General features: G+C 33.0%; 1 protein-coding gene across 1 annotated transcript in view; it reads right to left on the bottom strand.

Annotated features, from left to right (window-relative positions):
* The window catches only part of LOC148600620 (uncharacterized), a 6,983-nt gene extending 996 nt beyond the window's left edge, over nucleotides 1-5,987 (bottom strand). The window contains exons 1-6 of the mRNA XM_088558246.1: nucleotides 5,332-5,987; nucleotides 3,717-3,834; nucleotides 1,688-1,799; nucleotides 924-977; nucleotides 336-475; nucleotides 7-27 (exon numbers count right to left, since the gene is read on the bottom strand). Of these exons, the coding sequence (XP_088414372.1) occupies nucleotides 7-27; nucleotides 336-475; nucleotides 924-977; nucleotides 1,688-1,799; nucleotides 3,717-3,834; nucleotides 5,332-5,536 (650 nt within the window). The 5' untranslated portion in view covers nucleotides 5,537-5,987. The remainder of the gene's footprint in view (nucleotides 1-6; nucleotides 28-335; nucleotides 476-923; nucleotides 978-1,687; nucleotides 1,800-3,716; nucleotides 3,835-5,331) is intronic.
* Between the last annotated feature and the right edge of the window lie 8,578 nt (nucleotides 5,988-14,565).

The raw sequence follows: 14,565 nt of genomic DNA, 5'->3' as shown, positions 1-14,565 counted from the left end.
TTGCACTTGCCATCCTTGAATACTCTCCTGCAAAAAAGGTAGAAACAGTATACATTTGTACGTGTACGTACATCATGAAATTTTCTGTGGATTTCGTCACCACTCTCTATGCAGTATGAAACATATCATGTTTGAAACTGTTTTAAAATAACACAGCTGTTATCTGGAGACTGAGGCGAAACCCGGTATGGAAATTATATTGTTTTTTTTTTTTAAATATTTTACATTCAAACGGGAAGCAATCCACACTTTAACGGTGTTCAAGCTAAAGTGGCCATAAAAAAACTAGATTATGTAGGGTAGCAGTGAATAGATATATATTTTGTTTGCCTTACTTGTACTCTCCAATTATATATTTTATGCCCGCCCCGTACTGATTTGACTTCAGATATTTGTCTCTAGCTTCTTCGTATATCTCCTGTATACATTCAGAAGTCAGTACCTCATTCGCTATACTCCCGGGCGATGTGTAGACCTGTAGAATAAGACAAAGCAAGATGTTCTAACGTCGTAACTTCATAACCACACACTCATAAACTTTCTAACCACACACTCACAGGTGATTGTATGCCATACAGTAAACTATATACACAATGTCATACATTTGTACCTACATGTATACATGTATATTCGCAGGGTTTTATGGAAAAATGATAAATCAGCAGAAACCATATTTAAACTCATGTTATTAACACTTACTTACATTTACGAAGGTCCCAATCCGAGAAGTGTATGTACATATACATAATTTTGTGAAATCAGACAGTTGGTGAATTTCGGTGAAAAAAAAGCAAAAGTCTTTCTATGAAATTTGATTCAAAATGTCTTCGGAAATAATTTTTTTATGTATTAGTAGTTCTAGGTATAAATTGTTTGAAATTCACTGCAATTTAATCATTAAAGGAAGATAACACATGTCTTACTCTTATTCTATTGAAACTTTGAACTCGTTTTTCTGCATCCTGTGATACTTCTAACTTCAATAAAGACGAAAAAAAAAACCCGTAAATTCGTCAGTTCGATAGACTATGAACTAAGTGCCCACAGTGTCAAATAGTTTGTGTTTTTTTTTCTGAGCATGATTCATTATTTTTCTGATCATGATTCATTATTTTTCTGAGCATGATTTATTATTATTCTGAGCATGATTCATTATTTTTCTGAGCAGGATTCATTTTTTTTTTCTGAGCATGATTCCTTATTTTTCAATTTTGCCTGATTCTTACAGATTCCAGCACTTTAGTTTACAAACACCAGGTCGGTACATGTACATGTAGGGGCAAATCCAGGATTGTTGATGGGGAGATTACATATAATTTGGTCTAACATGTACTAGTTTTCCAATCGTTTATATACTACATGTACATTAGAACAATACATGGAAAAACTACACCCATTTTAATCGGAAGTGCACATGCGTGCTTTGTGAAATATGTCTCACCCTGTACACTTCACTTATAAATATAGCGGATTGATACGTTGTTTTAGGATGTTGTAATTAAGTCAGCGGAGTTGATTGCTCTGTCATACAATTTACCAAAACACATTCCTTTGAAAATCTAAAAAACGCTGTGCCCAACGGCCATTTCGCATTTCCAGGATGTTATAAATCCTAAGTTATTTAGCGGAGTGATACATTGTATAAAAGTAAGTGATTGGGTTTTTGGAAGATTTCAATAACGTATACCTGTCTATCTTCCTTTGATAAAAATATCACAACTTCATTATAACAATATAGTCCGTAATCCCATCTATATCTTAACGTCCTGGCAAAATACCTGGCGTTCGACCTCTTGGTCCTAAAAACAAATAAACATAAAAATAAATCCCAAAATCAAGATACATCGTTAAATATCCTAGTAATAAAAATACATAAACAACAAAGTTTACCTTAGTGCCGTGAAACAATATGTAGTGTTATGTGTATTGGAACCAGGATACATGAACATAAAAAAATATATACCTCAGTGTACTAACAAGTACTATGATCTTTAAAAAAGAGAACCAACGCATTTTCTCCCTTTGATTATTCAAAATCTGATTAGATTTTATTTGGAGAACTGCGTGACCACTGCGTTTCGTTTTTTTCAGTTTAGCTATTTCCAATTATTCAATATACATGTATAAAAGATTATTCATATTGCAATATATAAACGTAATTGAGAATATTCCGGACACCAATGCCTTAATAAAGCCTTGAACCTAACGGTTGCTATCACGTTTGTCCAATGAAATGCATGGTTGTAATCTTCATCGGTTACGTTATCATGGGTGTCACGTGATGTCGAAGCGAACTCAAAAACCGACCGCGTCTGATTAAACAGAGGGTGCATTTATTCCAAAGAAAGCAAACAGAAAATGAACAGGGAACGAGTAGATGGTACGAGAACACAATTAATTCCCCTTGGTTTTCGTTGTATACGAATATAGTTCCAACTTTGGTAGTAGGTACCTTCCACATTTTTTCATATTTTTACTGGAAACTTATTTGCTGAAGTTTTGCCTCTAATTGGTAGAAAATAAGTTAAAATTACATGGGATTTTTTTTCATTAATCAATTCTGACTAAAAGTTGTGATTTGGTTCAGTGGAAGAAGGTTAAAATTTAGGACTTTTAACTCAGTTCATTTGTCATGTTTACCCCATCTCCGAATTATATGTATTAATTTCAGAAAATGATGGTAAAATTTTCTACAATTTATATAAAAAATCCTGTTTGTACATATCTTTAGGCCAGAGAAGTTTTATTCAGTTTGCGCCGGTGGAATTTCTTTAATCTGCTCATATGTGTATATTGAAATGCACTTGAAAATTAATTGCGGTCTCGTGCCAGATGTATGTTTAAGTAGGTTCGCTGCTCATGTTCAGCCATTTTTTTTTTTAGATTTTCGGACTGAGTCTCCTCTGTTTCATCTATTTCACAGGATAAATATGTTTTGCCTTGTAACCTTACTTTTCTTTTCATAATTTCATGAAACACACCTTAATTAGGGAAAAAGTACGGGAGAATTTTCCCACAAATTTTCCATAGTGTATGTCAACTGAAGTTGACCTATCAATATCTTAAAAAATGTATTAACACTTTGATGGGTATTTCTTTGTGCTTAAGGGGTTCCCTGACCACTCTTACGAATATTGCTCAGAGAGTAAAAGTACGGTATTCAATGATACAGGCAATGTCTGCTCCATAAAAGGTGTCACTGTAAATGGCAAATAGTTGTAGGCACGTGCATTTGTAGTACCTAATCAGCATGTAGAGAACGTTAACGTTTTTTTTTTTATTTAAAACAAGATTATCATAAAACTATATTAGTTATTATCATTAAAATATATATCACCATTGTGTTTTTGTAACCGCATATACATTGGTCCATCCAGGCAAATTTTTCGTGTTTTAATATTGGACTATATTGTTTGTCTTTGGAATTGAGTTTGGGACAAAAGCAAAAGGGACGATATCCATAGCAACGTGATGTTCGATGATTTTTAGACGTTAAAGAAATCGTTAAAGTTTTTAAAATAATTATTTGGGACTCTTATTGTTATTTTTTACATTCTTTCCGTGACATATCACTTCCGGACGATGAAATTATAAACCCCGCTAACTTGCACGTGCATGTTACCGTCTTCACCGAAGCTTTAATTCAGCTATACTACCGCTACAAGTACCGGTAGTTTAATAAAATGGTACTAAAATATATTTTAACTTATATATACCCGGATGTAATCTCCATTTTGTTGACAATGGCGACCGCTAAGATGTAGTCGTCTGTATTCCCCTTACAAATAGTTTCATGCGCTGGAACACTCTCTATCATTTTATCTATCTCCCCGGCTGCAAGAATACTAATTATATTAATGAAAGACAAACAAACAGTGCAAAAATATATCAAATAGACCCTTGTGTGGTAAGTTGGTAGGCATGCTCAATATACACTTCTGCGAGGTAGCGCTTCGGTGGAACAAAATAATTTTCCTCGCAGAAGTGTTTATAGAGGATGCTCATCGACTTACCCCATCGTTAACAATAAGGGTCTACATGACCCTCCCCCCGCCGTCCACGCCCTCTTCGTACATTTTACCATCGGGCCAACTGGTTTACAAGAAAACACCATATGTAGTTGCATCAGAAACAATTCAACATGTAGTTCAAGAGTCTCGTATGTTTATATACTGTGTCTCAAAGGTCTTTAAACTATTAACAAATAATTACCAACTTTATAGAAATTTACATGTACATGTAAGAGTGTCTTAATCCCGACGTCATACAGGTACACCTGGTCCATGCTCCCAGTTTTTTATGGAGTCCGGGTTGCTCATTTACATTTGTTTCTACTTTCGTGTTATTGTGGTTATTTCATGTTCTTTGCTCTGCATGTTTATTTTCTTTGTCTGGTCGTTATCCATGATTTCTATTCTTTTTCATTACTAATCCTGGTTGAATTTCCCCTAAATTTCGCTTTTATAAACGACACCGTAGAGTTGTGCTCAATCGTGCAACATTTCATAAACCTGAACACTAGTCCTAGCTACATCCGAATTGAATTATTCATTACTACCTTAACTTCTTTATAAATACAACAAACTTTTAAAACATTCACTAAAAAGTGTGCGTTTACTATACAGTATATATATTTAGAGGGATAGCAGGCTATCGAATTTTGAGAATTTAAGGTCAATGACCCCTGAATGTGACCTTATATAAGACATGACTCCGAACGTTATATGTTACAGTACAATCATGTGTACAAGTTATGAATAAATCTTTATTCATTTGTATTATTTATATTATACATGTATATAATTTACAATGTACATGTATCTTCGTGACTCTTCTTACAACGGATGTACAGGTACATACTAGCCATACTAAGAACGGAGGGGCCAGGTTTAAGCCCCGGTATCTGTACTGTTGTTTTCGGTAAAAAGCGGCGCATGCATTAAAAGCACATCAATTTGACCAATATTTCCTTTTCGTGACAAAAATATACATGTACAGGTAATCCTTCATTCTTCGCCATAGGAAATTGTTAGTTGCAGTGTATTTATGGACTTATATTGTATTAGTTTTTACCTTAATCCGGGAGGGGTAGACATTTAAACAGTGTATCTGAATTTTGTTTACCCCCCCCCCTCATATTTATGGTGGAACTTTGTTGATATCCCATTCCATTCATAAGAATATAAATAACAAAGCTTAAAAAATTATAAAATTCTTCAAATATTAACAATTTACCACCTCCTTCTACAAAATAAAAGAAAAAAAAACTGCTTCCCCTTTTTTCACCATAAAAAAAAATACCCGACCCCCTTACACATTTAGAAGGCTTACCTTCCTGGCTACTAAGAACTTGACACGGATCACACACATATGAAGCATCGCAGCCCCGACCACACAGTCCACTTTCCTTCCGGGGGTCGGGGAAGACATCGACGTCCCATTCGTCATGACACACGGGATCCGGGCATTGTTGTCCGTAGACAGAAAACGTCAACGTTAATAAGTAAACAACTAATAAACCATTTACCACATTCATTACATCTATAAATACATTTAGCTCCCTGAGATTCTGTTGATACTAGCTGGAGGTAGTTATTCGAGTGTAAAATGGTTTCCCCGTCAGTGGGTTCACACACTCATAAGTAGTTACTTCTGCCTGAGGTTATTAAGTCGTTAATACCAACATATATTTATCTTATGTAAAAATGTATAGTATACAAACAATAGACACACAGGCAGTCCTAATCATTCATGCGAAGGTAAACATCATTATCGATCCGAGAAAGCGTACATTTCTGTTAATCATTTGATCCGGTTAGCGGTAGGATTCATTTGAAGATAGAGTTCAATCAAGTTCAAAAAGCAACATAGCCAGAATCTTTCATGACTATGTGCTTATAACGTAATGTGTATATACATGTATTATGTTCATGTACAATACACATGTGCGATCAAGCATGCATTTATAAGTAAAAGAAAACTTTGCCATACTAGGTGTTATTTATATATTGTGAGGATCAGCAGGTTTATACCTTTATACATAATTTAAAAATACCATCAAAAACTCTTACTAGCCTCACAGTCAACCCGGGAAAAGGGATAGCTTTCTTTTAAGAATTCGATGCACCCACCGAACTAAAATCTAAAAGATTGTACAACGACACCGATAAAAATGTTATAAAAGAACATAAACGAGGAAAATTTTCAGTCAATGACCTTCTCAGAGCTAGGCGTAATCCTGTGACGTATTGAAATTATATTGTGGAAAATATAATATTGAAATCCAAATTTGAGATGATCTTGAACTTTATAAAAATTTCAACTAGAAAGAGAAAATAAACTAAAATAAGCACGGAAGTACTTAATGTTTTTTTTTTTATTATTATTTATTTATTCCGTATGGATATAAGACATGGAGTTGTTTTATCCAAAACCCTTCCTGCTTCAACCTCTGTGGATCGCTACAGATCGTATATATTCCGTTCCACGATTAGGATTTGCACTTTAATTGTTGAAATCCTCGAGGTCGTGGTAGCTGAAATGTTTACTTATTGGAAGTGTGTTTTTTTTTTGTAAGGTCACTCCTTCGTGCATTTAAACGTTTGTGAAAAGGTTGTTTGGATTCGCCAACATAGTTGAGGTCACAAACGGGACAGCGAAGTAAATAAATCACATTTGCACTCTTGCTGTACACATTACAGAATATTTTGTAACGTTTCCCCGTGATTATGCTAGTATATGTTGATGATTGGTGTATCTGTTTGCAGCATTTACGCTTTTTGTCACCACAGGATCGACTTGCACCTAGAATTTAGCTGGGCTTAGATATTTTTGCACGTACTAACAGATTACGCAAACTGTGGCTGTCTGTGAGCTACTCCTACAACCTAAGACGTTGTAATTCCGTTCTTCCATAACCCAACCTCTTACTTCCGATCGCCATATTGCATAACGCTCGTTCCTCCATTCTTTGAAATCGGCATGATTATAGTTTTTTTCCATTTTCCATTTAAAACGTTTTATACAGTTTCTTTACCATAACACGGGAGAAGGTGACTAAAATGAAGGAAAACAAATGACCTATATGTACCTGAAGAGAAAATCCAGCAATCCTAGAAATCCTTTGTAAAAGCAGTTAAAATGACCTTCATATTTGTTTTTTTAGCTTTTTGAGTGTGTAATTCCGGTTGATAAAATTACGGATTTTAAAATTTGCGAAACGAACGTATCAAATTACCAATGAATTGCCTTTACCAACTTTAAGTTCGTTTTGTCAAAAATATATTGTATTCCGTAAAATAAGTGATATAGTTCAAAATGGCTGGTCATTATAACAACTGTCTTCATTACAAATGTTTTCTAGGTATTGAACAAATATTTAGGATTTTTATCGCTTGATTTCCGGTAGATTAAACTTCTTTTATGTAAAATAAAGATTTACAATATTTTAAAACACATGTTTAGCTAATTTATATTTGCGGTGGCTTTCAGCATGTCAGAGGTTAGGATGGCACCAAGTCCGAAAATAGCTTGCTAGACAACCTCTATACTCAGCGTCACATAAATAACATACTGTTAAAATTTGAATAAAAATATTTTCTACCACTTTATTGACACCTACCGTCGTTTAAATTGTCTTAAATGACTTGCTCATTCGTTTAGCCATAGTTAATAGTTTCCTTTTGCCATTGATCTCTAAGTGTAGGTCAAGATATGAGGCTGACTTCACAGTCTGTAGTATCCTTTATGTCAAGTTCTTTAGGGGTAGATGCGATGTAGCAAATCACTGAAACTAGGATTGTTTAACGATAGTACATCATCTATATAGCGGAAACTGAGATTAAAGGATCTGACGAAACGATGTCCCTTCTATCGGATCAGATCAGCTATAAGGTCAGCCTCAAAAAAATAAATGAATAGGTCAAGAAGTAGAGGAGAAACAATTGTTCCCATTGGAATGAAATTGGCGATTTTGATATTAGTGGATTTCCAATTCCAGCTACCAAACTAAGAACATATTAAGGAGGTAGACACAGTGTAAGGGACACAACTCTTAAAAATCATTGGAACGTTTGTTTGCAGCATCTTACATCTATCTTATGTAAGCATCCAATTAACTTGTATTGATTTTATTCTGCTGTAAACAAAAGCTTAAGAGGCTTTTGGTGAAATTGAATATGATACAAACATATCACTGATTTCAAGAGTTATGTCCCTTATACTAGGTTTATGTAAAATGTCTATTTTTTGTCACGTTTATCTATTTTGTTTGTTGTTCGTGTATGTGTAATTACATGTTTGCTTATCTATATTTTCTGTGAATGTTTTCAGTACTTTGTATGATATATCATTTTCATGTTTATTAACATTTAGTTTCATTCATTAACTGATTACGTGCGTCGGTTGAGGATCATTATTAGTGCAGTTTATCGCCATTCCCGCGTTTTATCATTTCACATGGACTGTTACATGTAGAAATGGATTGCGGTGGTGAGTCAACGAAAGACGGATTAAATGATTGTCAATGATTTCAAAATACAATAAAACCTTTCTCAACAGAATCTTAAATGATCCAAAACCTGTCTAAACCTGACATTGTTTGAAATCATTTTATATTAATTTAATTCAGTTTACACATTTTAAAACCAACACCCATTTCAACCGAACTAATTTCAAAAGTCTGAAAAGGTTTCAATTAAGGAGGCAGACCTAGGGTAAGGGACACAACTCTTAAAAATCACTGGCACGTTTGTATTCAGCATTTAACATCAATCTTATATAAGCATCAAATTAACTTGGATTCATTTTATTCTGCTTCAAATGAAAGCTTGAGAGGCTTTGGTGAAATTGAATATGATACAAACATTTCAATAATTTTATATGATTATGTCCCTTACCCTAGGTCTACCTCCTTAAGTCAGGGTACTCTGTAATTGTTCTTATATTTCACATATTTTGTGCAATGTTAAGATATTCCTTTTAAATATATTCAAAATATCTATTCACATTTCCTATTATTTTCACTTTGCAGACGACATTAGTTTTAAAATACACCGACTAGCTCATGCCTCAAATATGTCCTTATTTTTAAACATTACTTTCTTTGTTGTGTTTGTCTGTTTTCCATGTCTGGTCTTTGTCCCTGGATTGCGTTCTTTTAATAACTGCTTTAACCTTGGTTCCCTTGATTACTCTTTCATTGGACAATCGAATCAATGAGGTTCTTGTGCACTTATATTAAATTGGTTTGCCTGATGTTTATGTCCTACAATAAGTACAATAGATAGGTAAAGCATTCAGATAGAAACATCAAAGGAAAATGGACGAATTGCCGTTAAACAATCCTATTTACATCAACATTCTTTGTAAAAGCCTACAAATAGGAAAAAAGTAAATACCGTATCGCGGGCTATTTTGGCGGGTGTAAACATATTTTGAAAAAGACATATACGAAAAATTTGAGAGTTTCTTATTTATGCTTAGGGCTTGTACAAAGTACTTAATCCCAGAATTAAAAAATCGTGAAATGCTAAAATACGCCGAAATTTGCTTCCCGCCAAAATTACCCGCTACATGGTACTTGATACTGTAGCACAATAATCACATAAGACAAGTGGTCTTCATTCGCAGATAAATTGTACATTGAATGAAATATATGGTGTTAAATAGGAGACATTTTAACATCATTATTTAAACTTGGGAAAATAGTATTACTATTGAACGAAAATGCATGTGTATTGCACGTTACAACCAGATGAGTTTGGAAATAGAGAAATTAAAGTAAGATATATTGAGGATTGATACCTTATCCGAAAGGTCTACAAATTGGAAAGAATTAAATTCGATATTAAATCTGATACATGTATATTACTCCATTTAAAGTGTATTTGACTTAATATTTATTCAGTTATTTATTTTATTTTATTGTCAAATGAACCTAAAATACCAGATATGGTTCAGTTGGGCTAATGATTCAAATTTCAAAAAATACCAATATTTTAGTCTTCATTTAAGATCACGTTAATGACGTCATAGAATTTTCGCACGTGAAAATGCGAGGTAAAAGTGCAAGTATAGCCCATGGCGATATACTTCGCGGTCATAAGTGTTCTTTTCTCGACCGTCGCCTCATGAGAGGTGTTTATGTACGACACATTGACACTATTTAGACTGGTTTTCGTTTAATTTCACAGGAAAACTTTTATTGTTACGAGTTAAATTTTTTTCGAAGATATTCGGGTTATTAATATGCACAAAAAATAACTTGTTTCTTGGAATTTGTTATAGTTGTAAAAAAAAAAAAAAAAAAAAAAAAAAAAAAGAGAAAAACATTTTGAAATCCTATTCAGCTTAAAGTACTTGTACAGTGCACTGATATAGCAAAATCACAAAAGTTTTATTCCTATCATCGCATCGTTATATATGGTACAAACCCCTGGGCAGAGTTTATCTGATGATGTGTTGCTTTTAATACTGTAGTATTAATATGCGCTATTCCGCGATGGACAGACAGGCGCAAAAATAGTACCCACGGAATTAAATTTTAACTCTGTATAACGCTGATCATTTCTCGACAGCGCGAAAAATGATACCCGCGAATATATTCACTTGACAGAATCCATAAAACCTCGAAACCTCGAAAATAATCCGTTTACAGTAAATGTGTAAAATCCGTGATTTAATACAGAAAAATCATTTTGATTCAAGAAAAAAAGTTTCAACTGGATAACATGATGTATTAGTTCTAGTTGGTTTAATTCTTCGTTTGTAAAAAAAAAAATTCAGTAAACTTCATATTTCAGTCGATCTCACTAAATTAAAGCATATCGAGGTGACAAAAATGATGATAAATGTACATGCAAACTAATGATACAAAAATACAAATAATCAAACAGCCCAATGCAATCAAAACAAAGCTAACTCTAAATATTTCGTTTATTTACTTTACTCAGTTTTCATATTTCATGTGTTTATGTTCTGTTGTATAGTGTGTCGCCCAGATTATCAAGTGCAAATTTGTTCGATTGTTTCTCCCGAAACCATTTCAAACTTGTCGGTATTTATTTGCTATGTTTTCTGATTGATATGCTTGCAAACATTTCATTAAATTATGTCAGATTTATAGTTCTAAAAAATAAATTGGCATTGGGATATTATTATATGACATAAATATCTACCCGAAAAATGAGGCATTATTAAAAAATTAGTTTACGAATGATACGTAAGATCGAGTTTGAAGAAAACTTTTTTTAATTAAAAAAATACAAACAGCAGTATTATAACGTATGCAGAAGCAAACAGAAATTGATATCAGCTCTATTATTTTTTGAGGCGTAGACCCCCTTTTTTGTGGGGGTGGTGGTGTTGATTTGTTAATTGAAGGCATGAGAAATATTTTAGCAGAAGCAGTATTTCTATTTGACATTCTACATGAGTACCGGGAAATTTTGATGAATGATCATATGTCTTCTTTAGTTGGCTAAGTAAAACTTTATTCAAAAATTAGAAATAAGCATTAAATTCCCTTTAAACATCCTAGCCCCCTTTTCCGCTAAAAATGGTACAATGCTTATAGTTAGTTTAAGATAATATATACAGATTCCTTTGCAAGGACATATATTGTACAAGCACTTGTTGTACTAAAACCCTATATTGAACGAGCCAATATAGATATTCAGTGCAATTTGAACGATTACAAAATTGTCGAGTTGACTATTTATTTTATTACAAAATTATATATTTAGTTCCATGATGTACCTATTGGAGGTTCGGCTAGCCATACAAATTGGTTTAACAGCCTTTTCACTGGAAAATATCTGTACTATGTAAGGAACATTGTTGCTTATTTCATTTTTCTGGTTTATCCTTGATTCTTGACTTTTTTATTATTTGATATCTTCCTTGCCGATTTATGACTTTTAGTTCGGTAAATTTGTTATTACTTTTATTCAGGTAACTCATAAAAGTCGCAAGTAAATCTTGTTTTTCTACTTTTCTTCTATTTTGCTCTCTTTTGTGTTGTCATTTTGTTCGACTGTTCTTTTCTTCAATTGAAATACTTTTCTTCTGTATTTTGTAATGAACACGGAGAAAATTAAGTCTACGAACTATTAAACTAAAACATATAATGACGAGAAACTTTCTGGATAGATTAAATGTACATTCCATTTATGCAATTCGGCAAAATCTGATGGACAATTTGAAGGGTCATGCGTTCTTCTTTTTTTCAAATGTAAGTGTAATTTAAACCAAGAGAGACTATATCCCCGCATCATTTTCAACATGGAGTGACCCCTGTTTTAACGGGTAAACCTTGTAAACACTAGACTTACAGACTTAAAGATAACGTGCTACTTCATCTCCATTCAACTATTTGTAACAGGCTCGGTTAATAAAGATAACGTGCTACTTCATCTTCATTCAACTATTTGTAACAGGCTCGGTAATAAAGATAACCGTTCAGGTTCTTGTTTTTATTCAGCATACATATATAACATAGTTCTGAAACAATAAATATGACGAAATTAAATTTAAAGACAATCATTAAGGTGATTCACATAGTGTTCGATTACTTGATCACAATTACAATGAGTAATCAATCACAATAAGTAATATAATAAAGAACCCAATACACACCACAATAGAATGTTCTTAAGTTCAAAAGGTCACATATACTTTTAACTTAACAAACAGTTATCAAAAATATGCAAAACTACTTGTAATCTAACATTCACTATAGTTCAATATTTGATTACTGTGTATATATATATATATATATATATATATATATATATATATATAATTTTGGTAAAAATGATAAAAGACAAATGAAACATCTTCCTTTAAAATAATACAATAATCAATATTGTAGCAATAAAACAAATGACGTCAGAATTCGAATACACATTCAAGGAAAGTTATCTTGGATATTTCCCGAACAGTTAAAGAAAATAAATATACAAATAGCTAGCGATTATCATTTGTGGAATGAGCTATATTATGCTCGAGTGAACCAGACAATCAGTTTAGTTAAAACATCTCGGCATATCTGAAACCAATACACAATAGGTCAATACTTGTTCCCGCAAAATCAATAATCAACTATACAAGTATTATAATCAATATCTGTGTCGATTCGACGATATGTTATGATTCACATCGGTTACTCAAGCAAATACACTATGTAAAATGAAATAGATTTATTGTGCAACTACCTTGTACATTATTTGCACTGCACATATGCACATTTCGTACTTCACAATTACAGAATCAAAAGGATCAGAAAACACCTGAATGTATTATAAAACGTGGCGATAATATGTAAATATGAAATGATCTTACATGTAACACTCATACTCCGCTCTTGTTAACATTCGAGGATCGTGCAAATAGAAATCTGCGTAGAAAGAAATAAAATGTCCCTTATTCCGTTAATCATACAATTAGAGTGTTAAAAATGTGAAAATAACTTACAGGGTCATTATGTCTGTAATGGGTTTTAACTGTTCATCAATTCATGAAAATAAAAACTGGCAAGAATTGTAGAATACAACTTGTATCAATCACATCGACCCCGAGCACCACTCTCAACTTAAAACCAAAAATTGCGCAAAATCATGACGGAATTTCGAATAACCAATCAAAACCAAAGATCAGTAATTACGTGTACTTTTCAAAATAGTCTATTTCAAATAAGGCTTTACTAATGCTTTATTTTATTAATTTATCAAATACAACAATATAAGAATTTTACAATACAAAGTAAATACACATAAAAGATAATATATGGGTAAAATTCGACACTACAACATATTTGAGGCTGACCTCTTAAAATTGTATAGCTATGTGTCTCTGGTGTAAGTCGAGGTAGGGGGCATGACCTAACCCAGTGAGAGTATACTCATCTCCGCTCTACTGATACACTGTTATCTGTTCACCTTTAATTCTCGATTTTTTTGTAACTGTCCACTTTAAAAAAAATGCCTTGATTTCATTGATACATGTTTTTGTCTTTGGTGTTAATCATTGATTCGGGAAATTGTGTGTTTTTTCATAGGTCCGTCCCTATGAATCCGACCCTGTCAAAGACTGATTTATAAATAGTATCATGATAACTGTACGATTCGGACTGATACTGAGATCAATGATTTATATTTAATTTGTATCACTAAGTACACACTGTCAAATAAGAAACGTCTTTATAAGGAAACGTTTCCAGACATGTTCAATCATTATAGCAGAATATCTCTGTTGAAAGACAGTAAGCTAGCACAATGTTATGAATCTCAATGTCAAGCTCAGACCAATGAGGAACGTTTTCCAAAATACCATTGATATCGATCGGATAGAATTTGCTCAACAGCAATTTGAAAAAAAAAGGCTGAAATCGCAATTATTTGTCATATGTCCATGACGTTGCCAAAGTATTTGACGCTGATAACGTCGTTTTGTTGAGGCTTTGTGGCAACGTCAGCAACGTTCAAAATTTGAAATTGGCACTGAAAGGGTTAAATTCTATTCATTTGTGATATATATTTTAGGATATGTAGACACGTTTTGAGGTTG

Source organism: Perna viridis, chromosome 13, assembly GCF_037379345.1.
Source record: "Perna viridis isolate PV_CMFRI_1.1 ecotype Kerala chromosome 13, ASM3737934v1, whole genome shotgun sequence".
Taxonomy (NCBI): Eukaryota; Metazoa; Mollusca; class Bivalvia; order Mytilida; family Mytilidae; genus Perna; species Perna viridis.
Note: the sequence above shows the minus strand (reverse complement) of the source record. Positions and strands in the feature narration are given on the sequence as shown.